Source organism: Cavia porcellus, unplaced genomic scaffold (assembly GCF_034190915.1).
Source record: "Cavia porcellus strain 051 isolate PalLab524CR breed Dunkin Hartley unplaced genomic scaffold, mCavPor4.1 scaffold_1, whole genome shotgun sequence".
Classification (NCBI taxonomy): domain Eukaryota; kingdom Metazoa; phylum Chordata; class Mammalia; order Rodentia; family Caviidae; genus Cavia; species Cavia porcellus.
The window spans coordinates 79,341,106-79,362,349 of NW_026947484.1; the positions used below are offsets into that span (position 1 = coordinate 79,341,106).

The following is a 21,244-nucleotide window of genomic DNA, read 5'->3' on the forward strand; positions in this document are numbered from 1 at the left end:
GAGATAATATTGAAACCTTTGATCATTTTTTTCTGTTAGCTGGTTCTAAATACTCTACAATGCTTTCATCCACTTGACTGGTGTTACACAGTCTTGATATGTTTGATGCTATAGCATATGAAGTTATATTCAAATATTTCAAAGAAAAAGACACTATGGTAACTACTATTAAGTTGGGTTATTTGGTGGTGAAGCACTAGGTTGCTGAAAGTGTTATGCTTTAACCTGTATTGTTATGTTGTTATGCCCCCTTTTATCTCATCCTGTCCCTTATTCATTAAAAAATCATTTAATTTAAAAAAATATATCAACCAATAAAAAAGCTCCTGGTTCTGTAGGGAAAAATAAACTCTTTACAACTGTTGGTTAGAGAGTACATTAGTACAAACACTGTGGGAATCAGTGTGGAGATTCCTCAAAAAATTAGGATTAGAGGTCCCATTCAACCCAGGTATTCCCCTTGTGTGTATCTTCGCAGAAGGATTGAAAAACATCACACCACAGTGACATATGTGAAAACATAAGGTTCAAAATATACAATAGTCACTGTGAAATGGGAGGAAACTGTTCAATAAGAAGAAGAAACTAAGATAGGGGAAAAGAGAAAGGATAGAAGGGAAAAGAAAAAAAATGCAAGTTAGTTATACCATTAGTGTCACTTAGTTCACCGAATAGGAAAGGTTGTGCTAATATTGAAGAAATTTTTATGCCCATATTTTGTACTTGAGTGACTAAAGATAATGTTGCATTATTTATCAATAATTGTTACTTTTTCATTATTTTGTTGTGAAAATTTGTTTTACCTTTTCTTCTTAATATTAACAAATAAAGTAATAAAAAAAAAACTCTTCAATCACTCAATGCAGGAGGACAGGGAAGGGGAACAATCTATTTCGAGTCATATTTTGGACTATCAGTCCAAAAAGTATTTTGATAAATATAATAGGATGGGTAATATCAAAGTTTAATCTTGTAATCAAGAAATTGAACGTCAGGGGCTGGGGATTGAGCTCAGCGGCATAAGCACCTGCCTTGCAAGCAGGTAGTCGTGAGTTCGATCCCCGGTACCGATAAAAAAAACAAAAAAGAAATTGAACGTCAATACATTTTATCAAATTAGGCAACAATATCTACACTTAGAAGCTAAGACTAAAATATTTTGCAAAACAATAATAACTTAACTAAGAAATATGATATAGTTTCATATAACAAAGCCTTTCTATTCTTTCCTCAAAATGCTACATTCCTTAGCCATACTGTCCAAGAAAAGGTGACATTTATTTATTCTTAAGGTCATATGCAATAAATATGAGATAATAATTATAGAAATATTTTGAGAATAAACATTTTACTACCTAGAGAATTAGAATATTTGAAAGGGCTTTAAAGAAATGGATGTAACATTTTAAACTCAAAATTGGCCAGTTTTTCAACTTTCTAAAACTACCAAAATTACAGGTTCCTCACACGCATCTACATACACATAATTAGCTAAGTTACTGAAAAGTTGAATGAATAGAATTAGTTCTCTGCCATCACTACCATTATTTCAATAGCTACCACAGATCACAAACAAAAGCTAAATGCTTTCAAAAGCATTCTAGTATAGTCTGAAAACTTAAACACATTAACAATTTGGACTTAATAGGTACGTCAGAGTTGTAAGAAATATAGCATTATCATTACCATTTACAACTGGTATCCACATAAACAATGGTAGTATGAACTAGGGAGCTTCAAACATGATGCTACTCCAGTGAGAGGATGACAAAGGAGAGAAAAATATTTCTTCCAAATAAACCTAGGCCAAGTCCACAGCAAGTGTCTCTAGGCAAATATAACTAACCAAATACATGAAATAAAATATTTTGTTGGCAAAGAGAAAATCAGAGTTTTCACCTTTCATGCCTGGTGTAAGAAAATGCAAACACCTGCTTTGAAAGTCCCGGAGGAGAGAGCTAACTTAAAGAATTGAAAAATATGCCTGCATGGAGGGAACCATATGGCACAGCACAGAATTTTTCACAGTATGGTACAGGTATACATGAATTTACTTTTTATGAGAACAAGAATGAAACTGTGTGTGGGTGCGTGTGGCGGCGGGGGGGGGGGGGTGTATTCACCTGAGTATACATTCATAATTTTCTATCTATGGCTGGTGATACTCATTCTCCCGCTTTTGGTAACTATCTACCTTGTCTGTAAGCCATGTACTTAATATAAAAAGTAATTCTATTTGAGAAGCAATCAGACCTCCTGTACCCACCCATGCAGTATGATAAGAGACTTCCCCTAGATTTAATAAAAAATTGGGAGGTTTCTTAATTCTTTGGTTTAACCTGTGCACTAAAGATCATATACCTGTGATACCATATAAAAAAATTATATGAATCAAAAAATATTAAATGAATCAAATCAACTCAATGATTAACCAAGTTTCTCTCCCCACTCAACTCTATGGCAGCTAAGCATTTACCGAGCAGGCAGAGTTGAACAAGTTTTTAAAAACAGGACAAAGATACTGAACATTAGAGGGCTCCCAGTTAAATAACCCCATCAGATGACCCCATTGTAAGTCAACAAGGCCTATTTATGCATTCAAATATCCTGCATTTTAAGATATGATAAATACCAGTTACCAGACATCTAAAAGTTTTAATAATAAAGACAAAAAACAAGAACAGACCGCCTTGAAAGAAAAAGTAAAAAGAAAATTTCAATCATTTTTAAAAAATTATACCTTCTGAGAAAAAAATAAAACAATGAAAACATGATGTTATAAAAAGAGAAAGGGCATTTTGAATTTTTATTTGCATGTAAAAATATGATGTTAGAAATTAAAGTAGGCCAGAAGTTTAAAATAAATCAAAAAATCTAGAAAATAAAAAAAAAAAAGAAAGAGAAAACAGAGGAGAGGTAATTATCAAACAAAAAAACTGAAGAAAAATTTCTAGAACTAAAGAATATGAATACTCACTTTGGAAAGACCCATGATAGTTTCAACACAATTTATTAAAATAGGCAGGGCCAAGCATGGCGGTGCACACTTATAATCCCAGAACTTGGAAGGATGAGTCAGGAAGATCACAAGTTCAGGGTCATCCTGGGCTACATACTGAGTTCAAGAACAGCCTGAACTATGTAGCAAGACCCTGTCTCAAAAAAACCAAAGGAAAAAAAAAATAGGCATAAAATTTCAATAAATTTGGATGTAAACATTTTATAAACTTTCAGAGAGAAAAAGAAAAAATCATAGAGGCTACACAAAAAAATTGAGAAATCAAAGAATGTTTCATGCATCCACAGCAGTCTTACAAACTAAAAAAAAATATGATTAAACCGGGGAAAATAAATGAACTTTGCAAGACAGGATAGGACCCTTACTATATGCTATATTTTAATAAATTTATACATCAAGGTAGAATAAACACTGAATATTAATCTACCCAAATTAAAATGTAATCATTAGGTTAAGACATATGAAATTATCATATTTGTACATCAGAATCTAAAACTATCAGTAACATGAAGAATAAGAAAGGAGTGTGTGTTAGGGATCAAGAAAAGCAAAATTAAAGCAATTCTTAGTACTAAAATTTTTTTAAAAATTAAATGCAGGAAATGACTGAGGATTTAGCTCAGTGGCATAGCATTTGCCTGGCAAGTATGAGGTTGTATGTTCAATCCCCAGTACCAAAAAAAAAAGCAGTAAAATAAATATAATGTATAAAATATAAAAACAATAGGTAAAAAAGTTCAGAACTTTCAGAAGCCTCTGAGAAGTGATTTAGGAGAAGGGAAGTTAAATTCCACTTTTTAAAAAATGCTGCATTAATGGACTCTAATGCATGCCCTATCTACTACATGAACTGTGTAAGACTCATAGCATACACTGGTTTGCTATGATACATATATATATATATTTGATATACATATATATTTAATAAAAAGAAAACTGTCTTTTTGAGTGGGATGAAAAAAAGATAGATTCTAGGACAGAGAGTTATACAGGTACTAAAGATTTTTCAAAGTCTCAGACGGTAGTTTGTGGAGATAGGAACACTATCTGCATCCCATTGCTGTTTGAGACAAGTTTTCTCAAAAATCATTCTTTCACAAAACAGATGAAAACCAAGCCAAAGTGAGGTTAACTGTTCGACTAACCCTTAATATTTATACACTGCGGAATTATCTTTTTAACATTAAGTGTGCAGAAAAATGCCACACTTACTCAGTTGCTATCTGATTCATACTATGTAAGCTGTCCTTCTCTGAATAATATTCAGCTTTGAAATTGGCAATGACATAAACAAAACCAGAGGATTTTAAAACATTATTTTGGAAAGGCTCTTTAATGGTTAAATAAAAAAAGAACAATAAAAATAATAAAATAAATAATAAAAATAAAATAATAATATAACTATATAATATATAATTATAATAATATAAAATAATAAAAATAAAATAAATTTAAAAAGGAAAAAGAAAGTTGGGCATAGTGGCACATGCCTGCAAAACCATCACTCAGGAGGCAAGAGAAATATTGTAAATTCAAGGCCAGCGTGGGCTACATAGTGAGTTCAATCCCAGCATGACATCACAAACAGAACTTGTCTCAAAAAAGAAAAGAAAAAAGATAACAAACATAACTAATAGGTTGAAACATATGAAATATTTTTTATAAAAAACACATATAGTTCAAATCAATTTGGAGCATGAGGTATGGGGAAGGTTTAAATGTATGTACTGATTGTAGAGATTAAGAAAAAAGGAATGTGCTTAAGGTTTTTTAAAAATTACTTTTCAGATAGCTTTACTTACCCTAGAGTCAAAGACTTCTTTGGGATCCCAGCACTCTCCTCCACACCCAACCCAATTCCTTACCTTGAGAAGAATATAACCTCTGTCCTTCTATCATTTTTGACAAGATATCTCTCTCTCTAAACTTTTAGTTAGAATTACAGTAGCTAAGATTTGTTAAAGATTCTCCAACAGACTGAGAAATTACAGGTAAATCTTGAGTGTCAAAATAATGCTACATGATGTAAGATCTTTCTTACTTAAGTTCTTATCATTTTGGAAAACATGACAGGCCAGTATGTTCACAGTCTACACGTAGTATTAACTGACATGAACATCATTGTCAGTATCTTTCTAAAACAAGTCAAATATCCCACATATGAATAAACCTATAGTAAATATTTGATAATGAAGGCTGAAAGTTTGGTTCAGCAGCGTAAATACCTGCTTGGTAAACACCAGGTCATGAGTTCAGTCCCCAGTACAAAAAAAAACAAACAAACAAAAAAAAAAAAACACATACACATACATTTGATAATGAGTTATATACACACATTTGATAGAGTTCCTTTCCAAGTGTTTAATAGATGGGCCAGATCTCCATAATTTTAGATTAATTTCATTTTTATTAAAGATATTTAGCAGCCACCTAATGGCCAGGCACTTTCTTTTCTTTCTTTCTTTTTTTTTTTTTTTTATTAAAAAAAATTTTTTTTGAGGGGGTATTGAACCAGGAATTGAACTCAGGATCTTGCACTTGCCAGGCAAGTACTTATGCTGCTGAGTTATATCTCAAGCCCCCAAGGTACTAACACATCACAAAAGCAAAAATTTTTAGTGTAATGTACATGCATGCTTGCTTTAATAAGTGTTATGAGCCAATTAAATAAAAAATATTGTTGCTGACATTTCAATATGAAAGAAATAAGAAGCTCAGATATACAATGGGAAAAAAATCAGGAGAAAATCTTTTTTAACGCAGTCAAGTCAAAAGAAAATACCTTCCTTTAGGAATTAAGAAGCTGTTTTAGAGAGGGCTTACAATCTAAGTATTTACCTTTATTCGTCTACAGCCTAGCATAAAAGAACATGGCACATTCAGGAACACTGAATAAACATTTGCTGAAATGATCTGAGAACTGAACTATGCCTTTCTTAGCACTCAGTGAGGGAGATAGTTAAGTCTAAACAGTCCATGGGCACAGCTATGTTAGGCAGTCAGCATGATGAAAGAAAAAGCCTCTTCTCGGAGAATAGCAGATCCTTACCTGTTGCTGGACTGGTACTTGCTGTACCACCTGTGTAGGCACTGCTGCTTGACTAGCCACAGATGTTTGCAAAGTCACTGTCGAACCTGTGTCCGACCCAGTCTCTGATGTCTGCATGATGGTCTCTGAAATACATGAAAACAGAAATAAAATTTACTATGTTCTCCATGTAAAACAAGCTTCCTTACATTTATTCTTAATATTCTGTACTGAGACTTTTAGCTCTCATCATATCTCTTGTCCCAACAAACTCCCATAATTCATATATGTTATAAACATCATGACCACTATTTAAATACAGAAGAATATTCAGCCACATTTTTATTAAAAACAATTACTCACTAGGATCTGTTAAACTGAGATTATGATGGTTGAATTTAATGAAGAACTGCCTTCCTTAGATTTCATCTATTACAAATATTTCACTCTCTTTAAGAATTATGCTTCAAAATAATGTAACATATTCTTAATTCTCAGAACACACCCTACCTGGTAGAAACTACTTTCTAGATACTTTCAAAGGTTATCAAAATGTTCCTGAAGGAATATGATATAAAATGAATCATGTGTAAGATCCTTTCCAATTTAAAAACTTACTATTCAGTGATATATAAAAATTGGTGCATATCCAAAAATCAATTGATATATCCCAAATTTAGTCAAAGAATCAAGTTCATTAAATTTTCCAAGCTTCTAAGTCTTAACATCCCTTTTGCTACTTATGAATTCAAAAGTAAATAAGAATTCCTTTGCTATTGAGCAGGAACCAGAATTCTCATTTTCTTCCTTAACACGAAGCGGACACTAATTGCTGGCCTAAAAAAAACTTTTGCACCATAGCTAAAGTCCATGAAAGTATCATATGCACTGATTTTCCTTAAAAAATTCTGAAAGAGTATTTAGTTCTATCAAGCAGAAAATTAACTCTTTTCAGAATCTTTTGTTATGACCTCTTCCATTTCTTTTTCTCCATAACTTCTATTATCTCATTCGGTTTTACAAAGGGATCTCTGAAGACATCAAATCTCCTCCTATTTTATAAATGAAGAATGTAAACTCCACAAAGGTTAAGAAACTCAACAGGGTCAAGGGGAGTTTGGGGACTTTTTTTTAAACTTTGAATGTGTGCTTATTTTATTTGGAGAGCTGATGCTGGCATTTTTGTAAGGAATCAGAATATTATCTTGATTTTTTTTTGTCAAAATCCTAAAACAACACAATAAAACTTAATGCGTATTTAAAAAGTATAGTAATGGAAATTATCACTAATTGTTTAAAAATGTTAATGACCAACCTAATGTAGTTGGTAAGATGATTATCATTTACAAGTGACAAACCTCAAGTACATAAACAGAAGCCGAGTAGGGGCTACAAAATAAAAGGATGGAGATTGTGGCTAATCCCCCAGTTCTATGAGTGCCCTAATGTTCAGTTCTAAGATATGATGGATATATAGGAGGGCTAATTGGCAGAAACCAGTTCTAATTTTCCAAAGACTGAAATACTTATGTGAAACATCACAAATTGTGGCTCAGTTTTTAAAATTTGACACTGATTTACAAACACACACACACACGCTCACACACCCCTTTGAACTACCAAGAAGACCATGGGTAGGTGCACAAACATATGAAAATAACAGCATTAATTACAGAAAATTCCTACTAATTAAGATCAGTGAAGGGCAATGGTTCTTAAAATTTTGGGGAAGAATATGCAAATTAGGAACCCTATCTATGGTGCTTCCTCTTTCTTTCATCATAGAGTAGGAGGGAGGGAAGGGGTTCAACAGAAAAGAAAGCAGAAGCCAAGATCTTTTGATTTATTACACATTTCTATGCTTTGATGCTTGTGTGCTATGGTAGAGGAGCAATTAGTGAGACTGAGGTAATGTTTTTCGGGAGATGTGGAATGAACCACACAGTAGATCTACCTTCTGTGAGTTTTTGTCTGATTCTCTTGCCAACATCAAGATGGCTGATAGTCTTAGTTTAAGACACGGATGAAGGCAGAGTGGCCAGTTACTGCTTTTCCTTTAAGCTACTCAAACCGAAGTAGATACATATGTTTTGTTTTGTTTTGTTTTGTTTTGAACAAGCAAATGGCTTACGCCAATCCTCCCTCCTTTTCCCCCAGAACTGTTTAGAAACATTGCCAAGACTGCCTTGTATGCTCACACTTTGTATGCATACCAGTCTACATATCCTTTTCAGGTCCATGACCCACATTTTGACAATCAGTGTTTTAAGTAAACACATGAAAGCATGTGAAGAAAGAAGTTCTGTTTAAAATTAACTTAACCTTCAAAGTAATTCTTAACACTCAATAAACGATCTGAAACAGTGTATCAGGAAAGTAAAGCCATAGATTGAATACTGGCCTCTTCCTTATTATATTAGACTCAACCTACTGATTTTGTTTTGCTCAGAGTGAATGCCTATCAACATTTAAAAATCAGAAAACTATGCCCTGAAATGCAAATTCTGATTTTCTTGAAAAATCTGAAATTTGAAAAGGTGAGCCCGTACTACTGGTTTACTGGCCAATAATTTAAATGGCAATATAGAATCACTTATTTTGCTTCAATAAACATTCGAGTGTTTTGAGTCTCTAGAATGAAGCCAAGAACCTATTTCTATTAATTGAAATTTGAATACACAGAGGGAGGGGGGAGGGACAGTGTTGAAGACATTTGAACTGATTCGCTTATTTTATGCAAAAGAGTAATACCAAGCTTTGATTATTGAAATAAGGTGTGACTGTATTATTAAAACTATAGTTTTCTCATTTCACAGGTTGGTCAGTTAAGTCTCAGAGATGATAAACCACTTGCCCAAGGCTCTACTGGTGGAAAATAGGAAAGCAGGGTTTGAACATCACAGAGCTCTGTGCACTGAACTACCAGGACAGGTTGAATATTCTCAGTTTCATAATAGACACTGCACAGATAGAAATAAAGAGAAAAGAAATAAAGGTTGTTAAAATTTTAGAAAAAGAAAACAAACCAACTGTCAACTATTTAACAAAAGCAGACTTTACAAAATAGTGTAGTGGAAGTAAGAGAGGTAAAAACACTTGTTTAAAATTTAAAGTTAGTACGTTATAGAAAACTTCACATTCAGCATTTGGCTCCTTCTAACATACCATATCAAAAGTGGCACAATGATCCCAACCCAGTAAAACCAAGTATCAACCAGCTCTCCGAGTATCTACTGTTTCTTCCAAATTTCTGTTCATTGGTCCAAACTACTTGGCTTCTAGAACAGAGTCAAACCAATAGATTAAGAATTCAGTCCCTCAGCATTGTCTGGTTTTTTTTTGCTTTCATTCTCTGATTCAGTATCATCTTCAGCTTAAGGTTCTCTCTGACATGTCTTAAGAGACTCTCAATCACATCCCACACAAGACCACCTCTAAAAGTCACAACTAGCGCTGTCATTTACTTTTAGTGGAGCCAGAAACTAAGCTAACTGCATTAAATACTTTTCTAGTTTAATCCTCATAGTACCACAGTTCTCTACTTAACAAATGAGGCAACAGGCACAGCTCAATTAAACTTATCAAAAGTCAGAAGAAGTAGGGGCTGGGGATTTAGCTCAGTGGCATAAGCCCCTGCCTTGCAAGCAGACAGTCATGAGTTGGATCCCCAGTACCGATAAAAAAGAAAAAGACAAAAAAAAAAAGTCAGAAGAAGCACCTGAATTCAATCTATATCTGTGTGGATCTAAAGCCCATGGTATCACCACTAGGTTATAATATTTTGCAATATCCTCACTAGATTTACAAATAAAAATAAATCCCTAGATAGAAGACTGTTGGACTGAAGAAGAAACTTTGGGTTCTAAGCACATACTACTTTATTTATACTTCCAAAGTTAGACATGCATCCTATCTTTCCGACACCAAAATTAAAGAATTTATTTCCTCCTTTTCTACTGAAGCCATCACAAAACATAACTAGTATTTTTCAGAGGCATTTCAGAGGCACATGATTAATTCCAAAGACTTCATTTAACAGCATATCAATTAATGTTATAAAGCATTTTTGAAAAGTATAACTCTCCTGCCAAATTTTGCTAAATAGATGACTTAAGTCCATAAACACTAACAGTATTCTGGGAGTTAGCTAACATTCATACAAAGTAAAGATTATCACATGAGGACATGCTCCATTTGTAGGTTTTGTTTTACACCTAACATAGCAGTTTGAGGATATTTGAGATGTTTACATTCATCCAGCAGTGGTTTCTGGTGCTTTGTTTATGTTTGGTAGTAATTTAGTTGGTTTAGTTCCTTCACAGCCTCCTTTCAAGTGATATTTGTTTATCAGTCACAAATGCAGTCACATTAATCCATTTTGATAAGCTAAATAAACCCCTGCAGTCTGTCAATGATGAGGCTCCTATGTAAATGAGCTGTATATTCTTGCAGGAAAGACTTGAACAATTTCAGTCTAGTCATCCTTGCCTAATGTGACTGTCAGGTGTGCCATGAGCAACAGATGCTTGTTTGACAAAGGACCTTTTTATTCTGGCTAATTAAGCAGTTGGACACACCCGCCTGTTAAAGGTTCAGCTTTGTACAGCCAGCTCTGGCTGAATCATGCGAATCTACAGCTAAATGGGCCACATTTTGAAAGCAGGCTAATTAACCCCTAGGAGAAGGAAAAGAATATTGCAAAAACCCAGCTGCTGAATGCAACAAGATTAGCATTTCCTCAACCTGATGGGTAAATCTAGGCAAATCAGATGTGTTTGGAACAAACATGCATTATTTTCAAGTTTTAAAGCATTCAAATGTTCTCTCTGGAACTTCCTGAAGATTATTTAATACACTCAAAGTCACAGTTGGATTCCTTTTATCACACACAATGTACATGCCAGAATAAATGGTTTAATAGTCTGACCTAATCAATTACTTATCAAACAGAACTACATAAGTAGGCTAGTTTAAAATGGGCAATACCCATCTAATTTTTAGTGGGATCTTTCATCTTGATATAATTTTGCCATCCTAAAAGCAAAGTCTAAAAGTTTGATTCAACTACACTTACTGTATTGTGTTTAACACTGAAGACTTTAACAGGTTTTAATTCAGCATGGAATATAATGACTTTTTTAACTTTCAAGTACAACAGAAAATTTTCTTCCTTTTTCCTTAGCATTGAAAGACAAAGATGCTGGTTAAAATTTCCAAATTAGACAAAATTCTTGTGAGTTATTTAATAATAATAGTTAAAAAAATCATATAAAATGTGATCATACTCAATAATGAATTATTTGTAAGAGCATTAGAATCTTAGTTCAACATAAAATCACAGCAATGTCATCTTAAAATCGAAAATTATTATGTTTTAAATAGGGAAAATTAACATTAGTGTGCTCCTATAAGATCTAAAATTATTATAATCAAAATCCTACAGCTTTTATTACTAATACTGATTCAGTATCAGCAGTGTGAATGTTAAAAAGTAATAGTAAATGTTAAAAAGTGTTACTAAGTAAATGTTAAAAAGTACAGATATTGCCCATAGCAATTAAAATTTCCATTAAAATTAGACAACTAAAATAAGCAATGGTTTGGGAAAAACATAACACATTGTTGACACTGACTTTCCTGATCATAAAATTAGTAGGAATGTACATTTTTCTTACTATTTGGATGAGGACAATAAAAACTCTTATTCCAGCACTTTAAAAAATGAGGGTATTAAGCAATTTTCAAAGAACATGCAATTTAAAACAGTGGGTCATACTTTGAACCACATGTGCATGGATCTTACATGGTTAAATATTCATGGAATAGATAGAGCTTTTTGAAACTTTGGCAAAAATGTATAGAACTTATTTTACCTACATATACGAAGTATTAAACTTGGCTTTTCCCCCCTCCACTCAGTTGTTTTTTTTTTTTTTAATGGTTAAAGTATGTAGTGTAGTCAAGTACTAAGTATTTATTTGTATCACATTAAAATGAAAAGTTTATTCTTTGGTAAAACATAGGCTTTATCAAATCAATAAATCAAGTAGATAAGGATGTAAAAAGAAAAGTCATGATTTTCTGTGCTATTAAAAAAACTCTACCTCTTTGCTGCTGTATTCCTGAGGACTGTGTACAATAAATCTTTTGTACAAAATGTATCTGTAGAAAATGATGGAGTGATAATAGTGCAGACTGTTCTGCAGTCATCTTCCGGTGATAACTGATGACAGTGATTAATGTTGGCGAAGATTAATCAGGACACTGGTAACATATACAAGTTGCTTGGGTAACTCTTTTCATTTTTCAACAAAGATTTCTTCTCTTACCTAATTTTTTCCCATGATTCAGAATGAATTGTAAAAAACAACTTCTTTAAGAAAAAGCGTATTACTGTAACAGTTTTTATCTTTAAGAACTAATTACTTGATTTAAATGCTAAAATAAAATAGCCCATTAACAATGGCACAATGTGGTTGAAATGATGTAAAACTGTTTTACTTGTTTTTACCTCCAGTTTTCAAGAGAAGCTGTCATCAGGCACAGGTGCCATTCCAGCTTTTTTCTCCCACTCATACTCCTGAATTAATAGACACTCAGTCTTACCTAGATGGTATAATCTAAAAAATGGCATTGCTCAGCAGCTGAAAGAAAAAATACAGCCAAACACACAAAACACTCTTAGTAACTCAACACTCTTAGCCAAGAGAAAGGGAGCCTACAACCAAAAACAGCATAATCTACAGAGTGATTCTTACCCAAATCTATGAGACAAAGTTGTGTTTCTATTGTCTACTCCTAAAAGTAAATGGAACTTATCAGAGCATTTGATCTTTATTATGTAATAGATCTCCCGTAAGCATTTAGTAATTTTACCCATGCGGTAGACAATCCCATTTTATAGGAGAGTAAAGTAAGGTTCATAGACATTAAATAAATTTTCCAGAGTAACAGAGCTATTAAAAAAGCCAGAGTCATGCTAGTGTGCTACATGGACACCAGAAATAGACAATGAGGCTATGTTAGCAAGATAAACTTTAAAGAGATAAACTACTTCATAAACTCTTTGAATAAAAATTTCTAAATTTGAAAAAATACCACATGAACTAAAATAGATACATACCTACCAGACATGATCAATCAGCTCATAAAATCTTTAAAGTAATAATTTTTGAGATAGAAAAAGATATTGTAGATGAGAAGTGACCTGAAATAACCTGCATTTACTAACATTTTACAGACAAAAAGCATATTATCATACAGAGACCCATTTACTTTTAAGAATTTAAATTTATCATATAAAAATAGTCAAATAAGGGTTCAATTAAGTGTATGTATATAATAGAATATACACACAAAATTTTACTTAAATATTACTTATTGCCAAAAATAAACAACCAAAAGATCCATAATTCTGTAATATAAACTGTTTCATTTATATCTATAATGAATACTACATGGATCTGTAAAACCCAACATGAAAAAACATCTATAATATTGCAAGCATAAAACACAGGTTGCAAAAAAGCAGGTAGCACAACAACATGCAAAAGGTTTCCAAGATATACATAATGTAAACTAGGCTATGGGAGGTGCACTAACATCAATGGAATACCTTACGGATTTTCCCAAGGAATAATCACAAACTTTGGGGAATCTTAAGCTTACTCTGGACTTGCTGATTAAAACAAACATGGGCTTCAAAACAGCATCTCAGCCTGGATCTATTACAGAAAGTCAGTCTTAAATTCTGTAATCTAAAATAACTCTTATAATCCCACAGATACCTGTAAAGATATATTTTGATCTTTTCAGTTGCTGTGCAAGAGTTCTCCCTTCCTCCTTACCGCTAAATGACTCAAAACTCTCAACGGATGCTAACAAATCACCTTTTTAATATATCTAGTATCTGTTGAGATAGACTTTACAGATTCATTCAATGCTAGTTGCATGATCCTTTGTCCTTTTGTGCTGAAGAAAGAAAATCTATAATACACACTCCCAAATGTCAAAAATGTCATTCCCTTCTTTACAACACTACCCAGCCCATTATCTGATCTACAATCCAGATGTAAAATTCCGCTCTGCTCCTCTGAATGCAAACTGACAACAATAATGGTGCCTCTTTCCTGTATCTCAAATTAAGAAGACACAACAGAGGAACTTAGGTATTTAGTTCTACTAAGAAGTTTCTTCTTGTGCAGCTCTTCTTAGTGTCAGGTGTATATTCTTCCAACAAACCCTATCCCACTTTTAGATTCAGAAACAAAAATATGCTTGCCATGTAGGATTTCTAAGTGGTCTTAAGTTAGAATAGATGTGAACAAAGGAAAGGTAAAGATTAATTTAAAAGGCTGCAGTCTTTAAAGAACTGACATAGTGATGACATATTAGAGACCACTGAAGATACAGTGGACAAACTAAGTCCTGAGTCACTAATCTATCAGTCATCAAAAGCAAGATTTACGTTTTCTTAAACAATAGATGGGGATTTAAGTGGTTTTTGCTAAAAGTGACTTTTTACTTGGGCCTACAATGCCCAGTAAGTAACTGAAGGTAGAACAAATCTTGCAAAATTCTGAGTCAAATCCATCTGAAGTATATTAATCACTTAGGGAGTGTGTGTCTAAAAGTTGGGAAAACAAGGCTTCTTAGTCCTAAATTTACATAGTCTATCTCATCACCCTTCAAGAGTGAAAATATTAGGATAAGAGATCTAAAGGGATATTCAGCTATGCCCAGAAATCTACATTTCCAAAATCTAGAATCCACTTATATTTCAGCAGAGCCTTACAGGACAGAGGCTCTTTCAAGTCGTGAGGATTCCTAAATTGCTCCTCAAGTTAAGAGAATTTGTCTCATAGGAACCAGACTGGCCTTTAAATCACAAGACTCCTCTAGAGCCATGAAAGCAAGACTGATATTTTAATAAACTAAAACCACCTTCGTATCCCAAAACATCACCAGGGTGTTTATGTTTTGTTTCTGAATGGACAAGTCCAATCTTCTTCATCAGAATATACTCCCTCCAGATGTTCAAACTGTATTCCTCTTTCTATATTCCCTCTTACTTTCCAATTAACAGTTTAATACTGTAACTTCAGTTGTAATGTCCATTATCATTAAAGCAAGGACTCGTGTTAGCCAGTGACAGAACCACAAAAGAACTAAGCATATACTGTTGCATTCAATCAAAGATTTTCTTACATTTTATAGGGAACAAAAGGAAAAAAGCAATTCTTAATTTTCTTTACATCTTAAGACTCCACAGACAAAATTCCTCTTAGATTCTTTTATTCACACATGAATTTTTGTTTCTCGCATATCTATTTTTTTTTGTAAAGTAGAGCATAGACTCTTTCACGGTTCTTCACTATTCGAATGACAAACTCAAAAGAGATCAACACATCTAAAAGGGGAAAATAATACACTATAATAAAATTGCTAATAATGGAAACAATATATCTCTTTTGAAATATATAATATCTTAACTGAATTCTCATTACTGCCACTTTTTGATAAATATAGTGAACATAAGTGTGGATCAACCTCAAAAAACTATATTCACATATACATAAACTCTGGAAATAACTACTATACATCATGATGCTATTAATCAAATGAACTGTTTACACTTTCACTATAGAAACACATATGCAACCGATTGAAGAACTAGGAACTACTCAACCTAGAAATTCACATATGTAACAGAAAATTATTTGTCTGTAAAAAGGAAAATTTGAAATAATTGCTATTATTTGAAAATAGTGTACTTTTGCTTTTACTTTTGTGGGAAGAGTAATAATCCATTCTATATGTGATTGCCTTCCACATTTTTTGGCTCTAAAAAAATTTACTCTTTTAAATTTTCCTTATTAAATCATTCTATCTTCATATGTGGGTTACTATACACTATCTGATCTTTAATAAGCACTCCTAACTAGAATTATTTAAGTGTTTAAAATCAGCTAAGCTCTTTATGATTGCAGTGGTCCCTGGGTTCACAAATTTAATTCTTCCCACAATTCCAGTCAGAAACCAAATTGGATGAGAACCAAATCAAATTCTCCCATAAGGTCAACACTGAACCTAAACATTGAATTTGATTCAATTCTCATTCAATTCAGTTTTTAACCAGAACTATGGAAAGAAACAAGTTTGTCAGCCATCATACTGCTTTAAAAGCAGTTGTCCTTATATATTTTAGATACATGTGAAATTTCATGTGAGTTTCATTTTCCTCTCCCTTCTCTTAAACTCTGGTGGTCTTGTGTGAAGAGTAAAAGAGAGAAAGTAAGAGGTTAAAAAAAAAAAAACTCTCCCTTTATCCCTGGTAATATATTAATAGTAACTATTGTTATCTCAATCACTCCTTTAATCAACAAATTATTTAAGAGTTGCCTTTCATCTCTGTTTATGCAAATATTATTTAACTGCTGCCTCCTTATCTGTTTACTATATCAAGTCAAGGGAATTTTATCTTTCCAGAGAGTAAAAAACAATCCCTAAATCTCCAAGTTCTAAGAACTTTTTGCTATCATACTTACTGAACTAACTACCCTTGAAATTAATGACTATTTCCTTGAATACCTCTTCCATCTTGCCTTCCAAAAAAGTCCATTCTGATTTCATTCCTACTTGTTCAAATAGTTTTTCTGTTTCCCTCAACACAGTTTACTTTCTTCCTTTTGAATAGACAGAGATGGTGGAGGGGTATAGATTGTCTTTTCTGCCCTTTCACTACTGTTTTAATTGTATGTGAATAGTCAATATCCTTCCTTTTACTGATCTACAGTTCTGGATTTCTAACTATTTGTTGATACTTTTCAAATGACCTATCATAGTTGTAACTGTTAACTGTTCAAATGAAATCATGAAAGCCCAGCTGACATGTTCTTTGTGCCTATTAACTGTTCTGCAACACCTATTCTTAAGATGTGGAGGATACATGCTCTACCCTTGAGGATTTCAAAAACCTATTTGTGGTAGAAGATATAAGAGACAGTCTTCACCCAGACAGTGGTGCACACTTATAATTGCAGCCACATGAGAGGCTGAGCAGGGAAGATTGCAAGTTCCAGATCATTCTGGCCAATTTATCAAGACCCTAACTCAAAATTAAAAAATAAAATAGGCTGGAAATGTTCATGATAAAGGTCCCTAGATTCCATCCCAGTCCTATGAGAGAGAGAGAATGAATGAGAATGGAAGGGAAAAGGGGAGAATATACACATCGGGATCCTGTTATTTTTAAGTCCTGGCAACTTGCTTTCTCAAAAAAGCCTAAAAGAGCAAAACTTTTCTCCCTCATCTCCAAATTTAATCAATTACTGAGTGTAATTATTTTGCTACATAATTATCTCTTGAAAATCTATTCATTTATTTCCATTTCATCAAATCCATCCCTAGAGTTCAAGTCACTCCCTACAATAGATCCCCAGTGCCTTCAGGATAAACTGCAAAACCTCTAACAAGACTTACGAGGCTCTTTAAAATATAGCTTCTGCTTTCATCTTCCCAGGAGTGCATACAATCTAGCTACCCTCATTTCCGTAACTCTGGGACTTTTGCACATGAAGTTTCTTCATCTTGAAACCATTTTCCCTTCCCAGTTTTGACATCTTCAATTTCTAGATGTTGGGATGAATACTCTTTCCCCTAGAAAGCTTTCCAAGCTGCCAATATTCTTCCCCCTTCTTTTTAACAAGTCTGGATCTGGTGTCCTCCTGGGTGCTCTATAGTACCCTATCATTACTGCATGTGTAGCAACTATTGTAGTACAATTGTTTCTCTTGCCAACCAAAGAATAGCCTTGAGAGCACAGACTAATGTTTATCTTTTTCACTTACAAATATGCCACAGTGCCTAATAGAGAAAAGATCTTCAATTTGTTGAATGCACAAATGAATCTCATAGGAGGATGAGTTTAAGATCCTGCTGAAATTTTAGTTCTGGAATATGCTTTATCTGAGGCAATTACTGTCTTAAAATTCTACTTAAATATAATTATCTCACAGCCATTTCTAATCAAGTTATTTATTAAGATGTCTTTTCTTAATTTTCTAATGTGACTTCCCTTTCAATTTCTATTACAAAAGAACTTCCTAACAATTCCTATATCCTACAAATTGTCTCAAAAGATTTTGTTTATCATTCTAAAGAAATAAAGATTAGCTGGGCATGATGGCACATGCTCATAATCCCAGCATTCTGGAACACTGACACAGGAGGAACACAAGTGTGAGCCCAAACCGACCAAACTGTCAAGATCTTGTCTCAACAACAACAACAACAAAAGTCTAGGGATGTTGCTCAGTGTGAATGAAGGCTGCCAGTTCTAGTATCTTTATAAAAATAAATAAATAAAAAGAAGAAGAGGGGAGGACAAGAAGACATTTAAAAAAACTCAAATGTGCAAATCAAGTGTTCAGCTAAAGCTCTGAAGCTTCTGACATATCACTTACTGTGTTTTAATAAGTATACATGATTCACGGCACTGTGGATTGGAAACCAATGCTCTAATCTAATCATGTCATTTTATAATAGGTGGCCTGATATGTTAGGCCTTTGTTAGACAGAAACACTTAGATCTTTAATTTTCATAGCTAAAATGATAACAATAAGCAACTAGCCTAATAGTAATTGTCTGACTTCATCATTAATTAATTATTTGAAATTTATTTGAGCTGGCTACACTCAATTGACATTTTTCAATATTCCCTTAACAATCACTGAAACTTTCTGCAAAAATGTCTTTCAGGATGCCTCTAGTTATTCATTAGTTAACACATTTATATAAGAAATCTATATACATTATTTCATTTGTCTAGAAATCTTGTAAAGTAGGTACTATTATTGCTCCACTTTTTATAGATAGAAACTATGACATAGATCAAGTAATTCTATCAGCAGCAAGGTCATAAACTAAAAAAGTATACAGTGAATCACTGAACATATTACATGATGTATTAGGTTCAGGAGTATTTTCATTTTTCTCTTTTTTTTTTTAACCTAAGCATATTCAGTAATGGACTTAAAATATTTTATAACAAACAAAATATATGTTGCCCTAAGTCTCACAGTCAATTATATACATTATAAATTAACAAGCTATAATTTTTGATGCAGTTAATAATCTTCTATGATATATTCTTAGAGAAACTCTTAATTTTAATCCCTGCAATTCAGCCTATCTGACAAGACGGCTTTCTAGTCTAGACTATAGATCTAAACTAAAACTAATTTTAAAAATGTTTGAATCGTGATATTACATTATCTCTGCTGAGGCATCAACACAGATTTGTTAGAATTTCACTCAGGCTTCAGAAAACATTGAAAAGCAATGTGTCTTCATGAAATATATTTTCTTCTCAAGATTTCATCTCAGCTATCTAATCTCAATTTTACTTCTCACAAAATATGAACAACTGGATTCGGCTTCTTAGGTATCAAAGACAGAATCTGAAATAATTTATTTATCAAAAAACTGGTACTGACAGGTCTTGTGCACAGATGTCAGGGATGCGGCTACCTGGTCATTACATACAATCACAAACTGACTTCATCAATTGCCAGAAAAATATAAACTCTACTACCTAATGGCATTGCAATCACAGAGAAGCAAAGAGCTTTAAGGAAGGCTGTAGACAAAAAAAATTGTTGTTTAGGGTAACTAAGCCCCACAGAAGTATCACGGTACAGTTCTTTAGTCTAGCTGTCATCTCTCTTCCTGCTTAAGCTATGTGTCAAGAAACTATCATGTCCCTTGATCTAGTGATTTTGCTGTTCCTAAAGTTCAAGTTGGACACATTTCACCCTAATGAACAGACAGACAATAAGGTGAAAAGTAACTTTTTGAATTTTTGAACCCAGGCCTTTTATTTCTTTAGTGCCTCAAAAACCTCCATTGAGGTAGCCATGCCTGTGTTTCTGTCTGTGTGTATCTCTCAACAAGACTTGTGGCTAAGGAAAAAGTATCTAATTTCAGAGACAGTAATATTCTTGCATTACAGCTCCATCTCATCCATCTGGCTGAGATGGTGATGGGGTATGAAAAAATTTTGCCAAAAGTCAACTATTTTATTAAATGGTCATTTTGACAAGCAAACCAATTCACTCAAAATGTGTTTAACTTGTAGCATTGGTGACAATTACTTGTATTGGCTAAGTCAGTTTTAAAGGGACTTTGATGAGTCCGTGATATTTGATGAGTTCAAGATTTTAATGTACCTGAAATCATTACAATCCATCAAAACAACATACACATACTATGTAATGAAATCTTGTCTTTCATTAGGCCAAAAACTTTTAGGAATAAAAATTTCTTTATTTTAAATTTAAAAACTACAGATATCCTGAATCCCATGGAGACTATAACCAGTCCTACACTGCATGAGTACGTTGCTTCTAAGTGAATGGAAAGCACTCAGTGGCTCCATTCACTTATCAAATATAAATAAATCTGGCATTCAGCTGAGTTGAACTGATAAATAATTCAGTAATAAATAATTGGTGTGAACCTGCTATGATAGAAAGATTAAACCTTTATAAAGTTACTAATTCCCGCCCAAAATTTCCAAACCTGTTGCAATTCTGTGCAACATAATTTGTGACAAACTTTATACGTAAACATAAACACGTTTCAGGGAGTTAATAATTTGGAGAACTGGTCATTAGCCCCTTCAAAATCAGAATATTTGGTCAATTTAACAAAAATAGCTATTAAGTAAATTCATACTTCAGCAAACTGATTTTAGAAGACCTAACCAAGTGAACTGATCACTTCCTAAGTTTCCTCTGGGTAAGGAAGGATAATAACTTACTTTCAGATTATTGACGTGCTGCTCAACATCACAGCATTTTAAAGTTGAAGGTACTGAGGAAACTACCTACTTCAGTCTTCCAGTTTAGAGTCTGAAGATAAAGCAGACCTAGTAGTTACTGTCAGAGGCAGCATTAGAATTCAAAACTTCCAATTCCCAGTCAAAAGCTCTTTTCTAACCGATTAGTTTATAAAAGGGAGGCACTCACAAAGAAGCAGAAATGCCTTCCAGAATCCCTAAGTGTGAATTACATGATAAAAGAAATACTCATATAACACGGAGAATAAGACAGTGGTTTAGATGTTTCCAAGCTTCTTTCTCACATAAACGAATGGGGCACTGTTTAGGGTGTAAAGCAAGATTTTAAGTGAGGCA

The 21,244-nt window shown here is 33.2% G+C and overlaps 1 protein-coding gene across 13 annotated transcripts in view; it reads right to left on the bottom strand.

Moving 5' to 3' along the window:
• The window catches only part of Rfx3 (regulatory factor X3), a 289,321-nt gene that overhangs the window by 164,917 nt on the left and 103,160 nt on the right, over positions 1-21,244 (bottom strand). For all 13 annotated transcript variants that reach the window (XM_063250481.1, XM_063250503.1, XM_063250437.1 and 10 more), the window contains one exon: positions 6,069-6,193. In XM_063250481.1, the coding sequence (XP_063106551.1) occupies positions 6,069-6,185 (117 nt within the window). In that variant the 5' untranslated portion in view covers positions 6,186-6,193. The remainder of the gene's footprint in view (positions 1-6,068; positions 6,194-21,244) is intronic.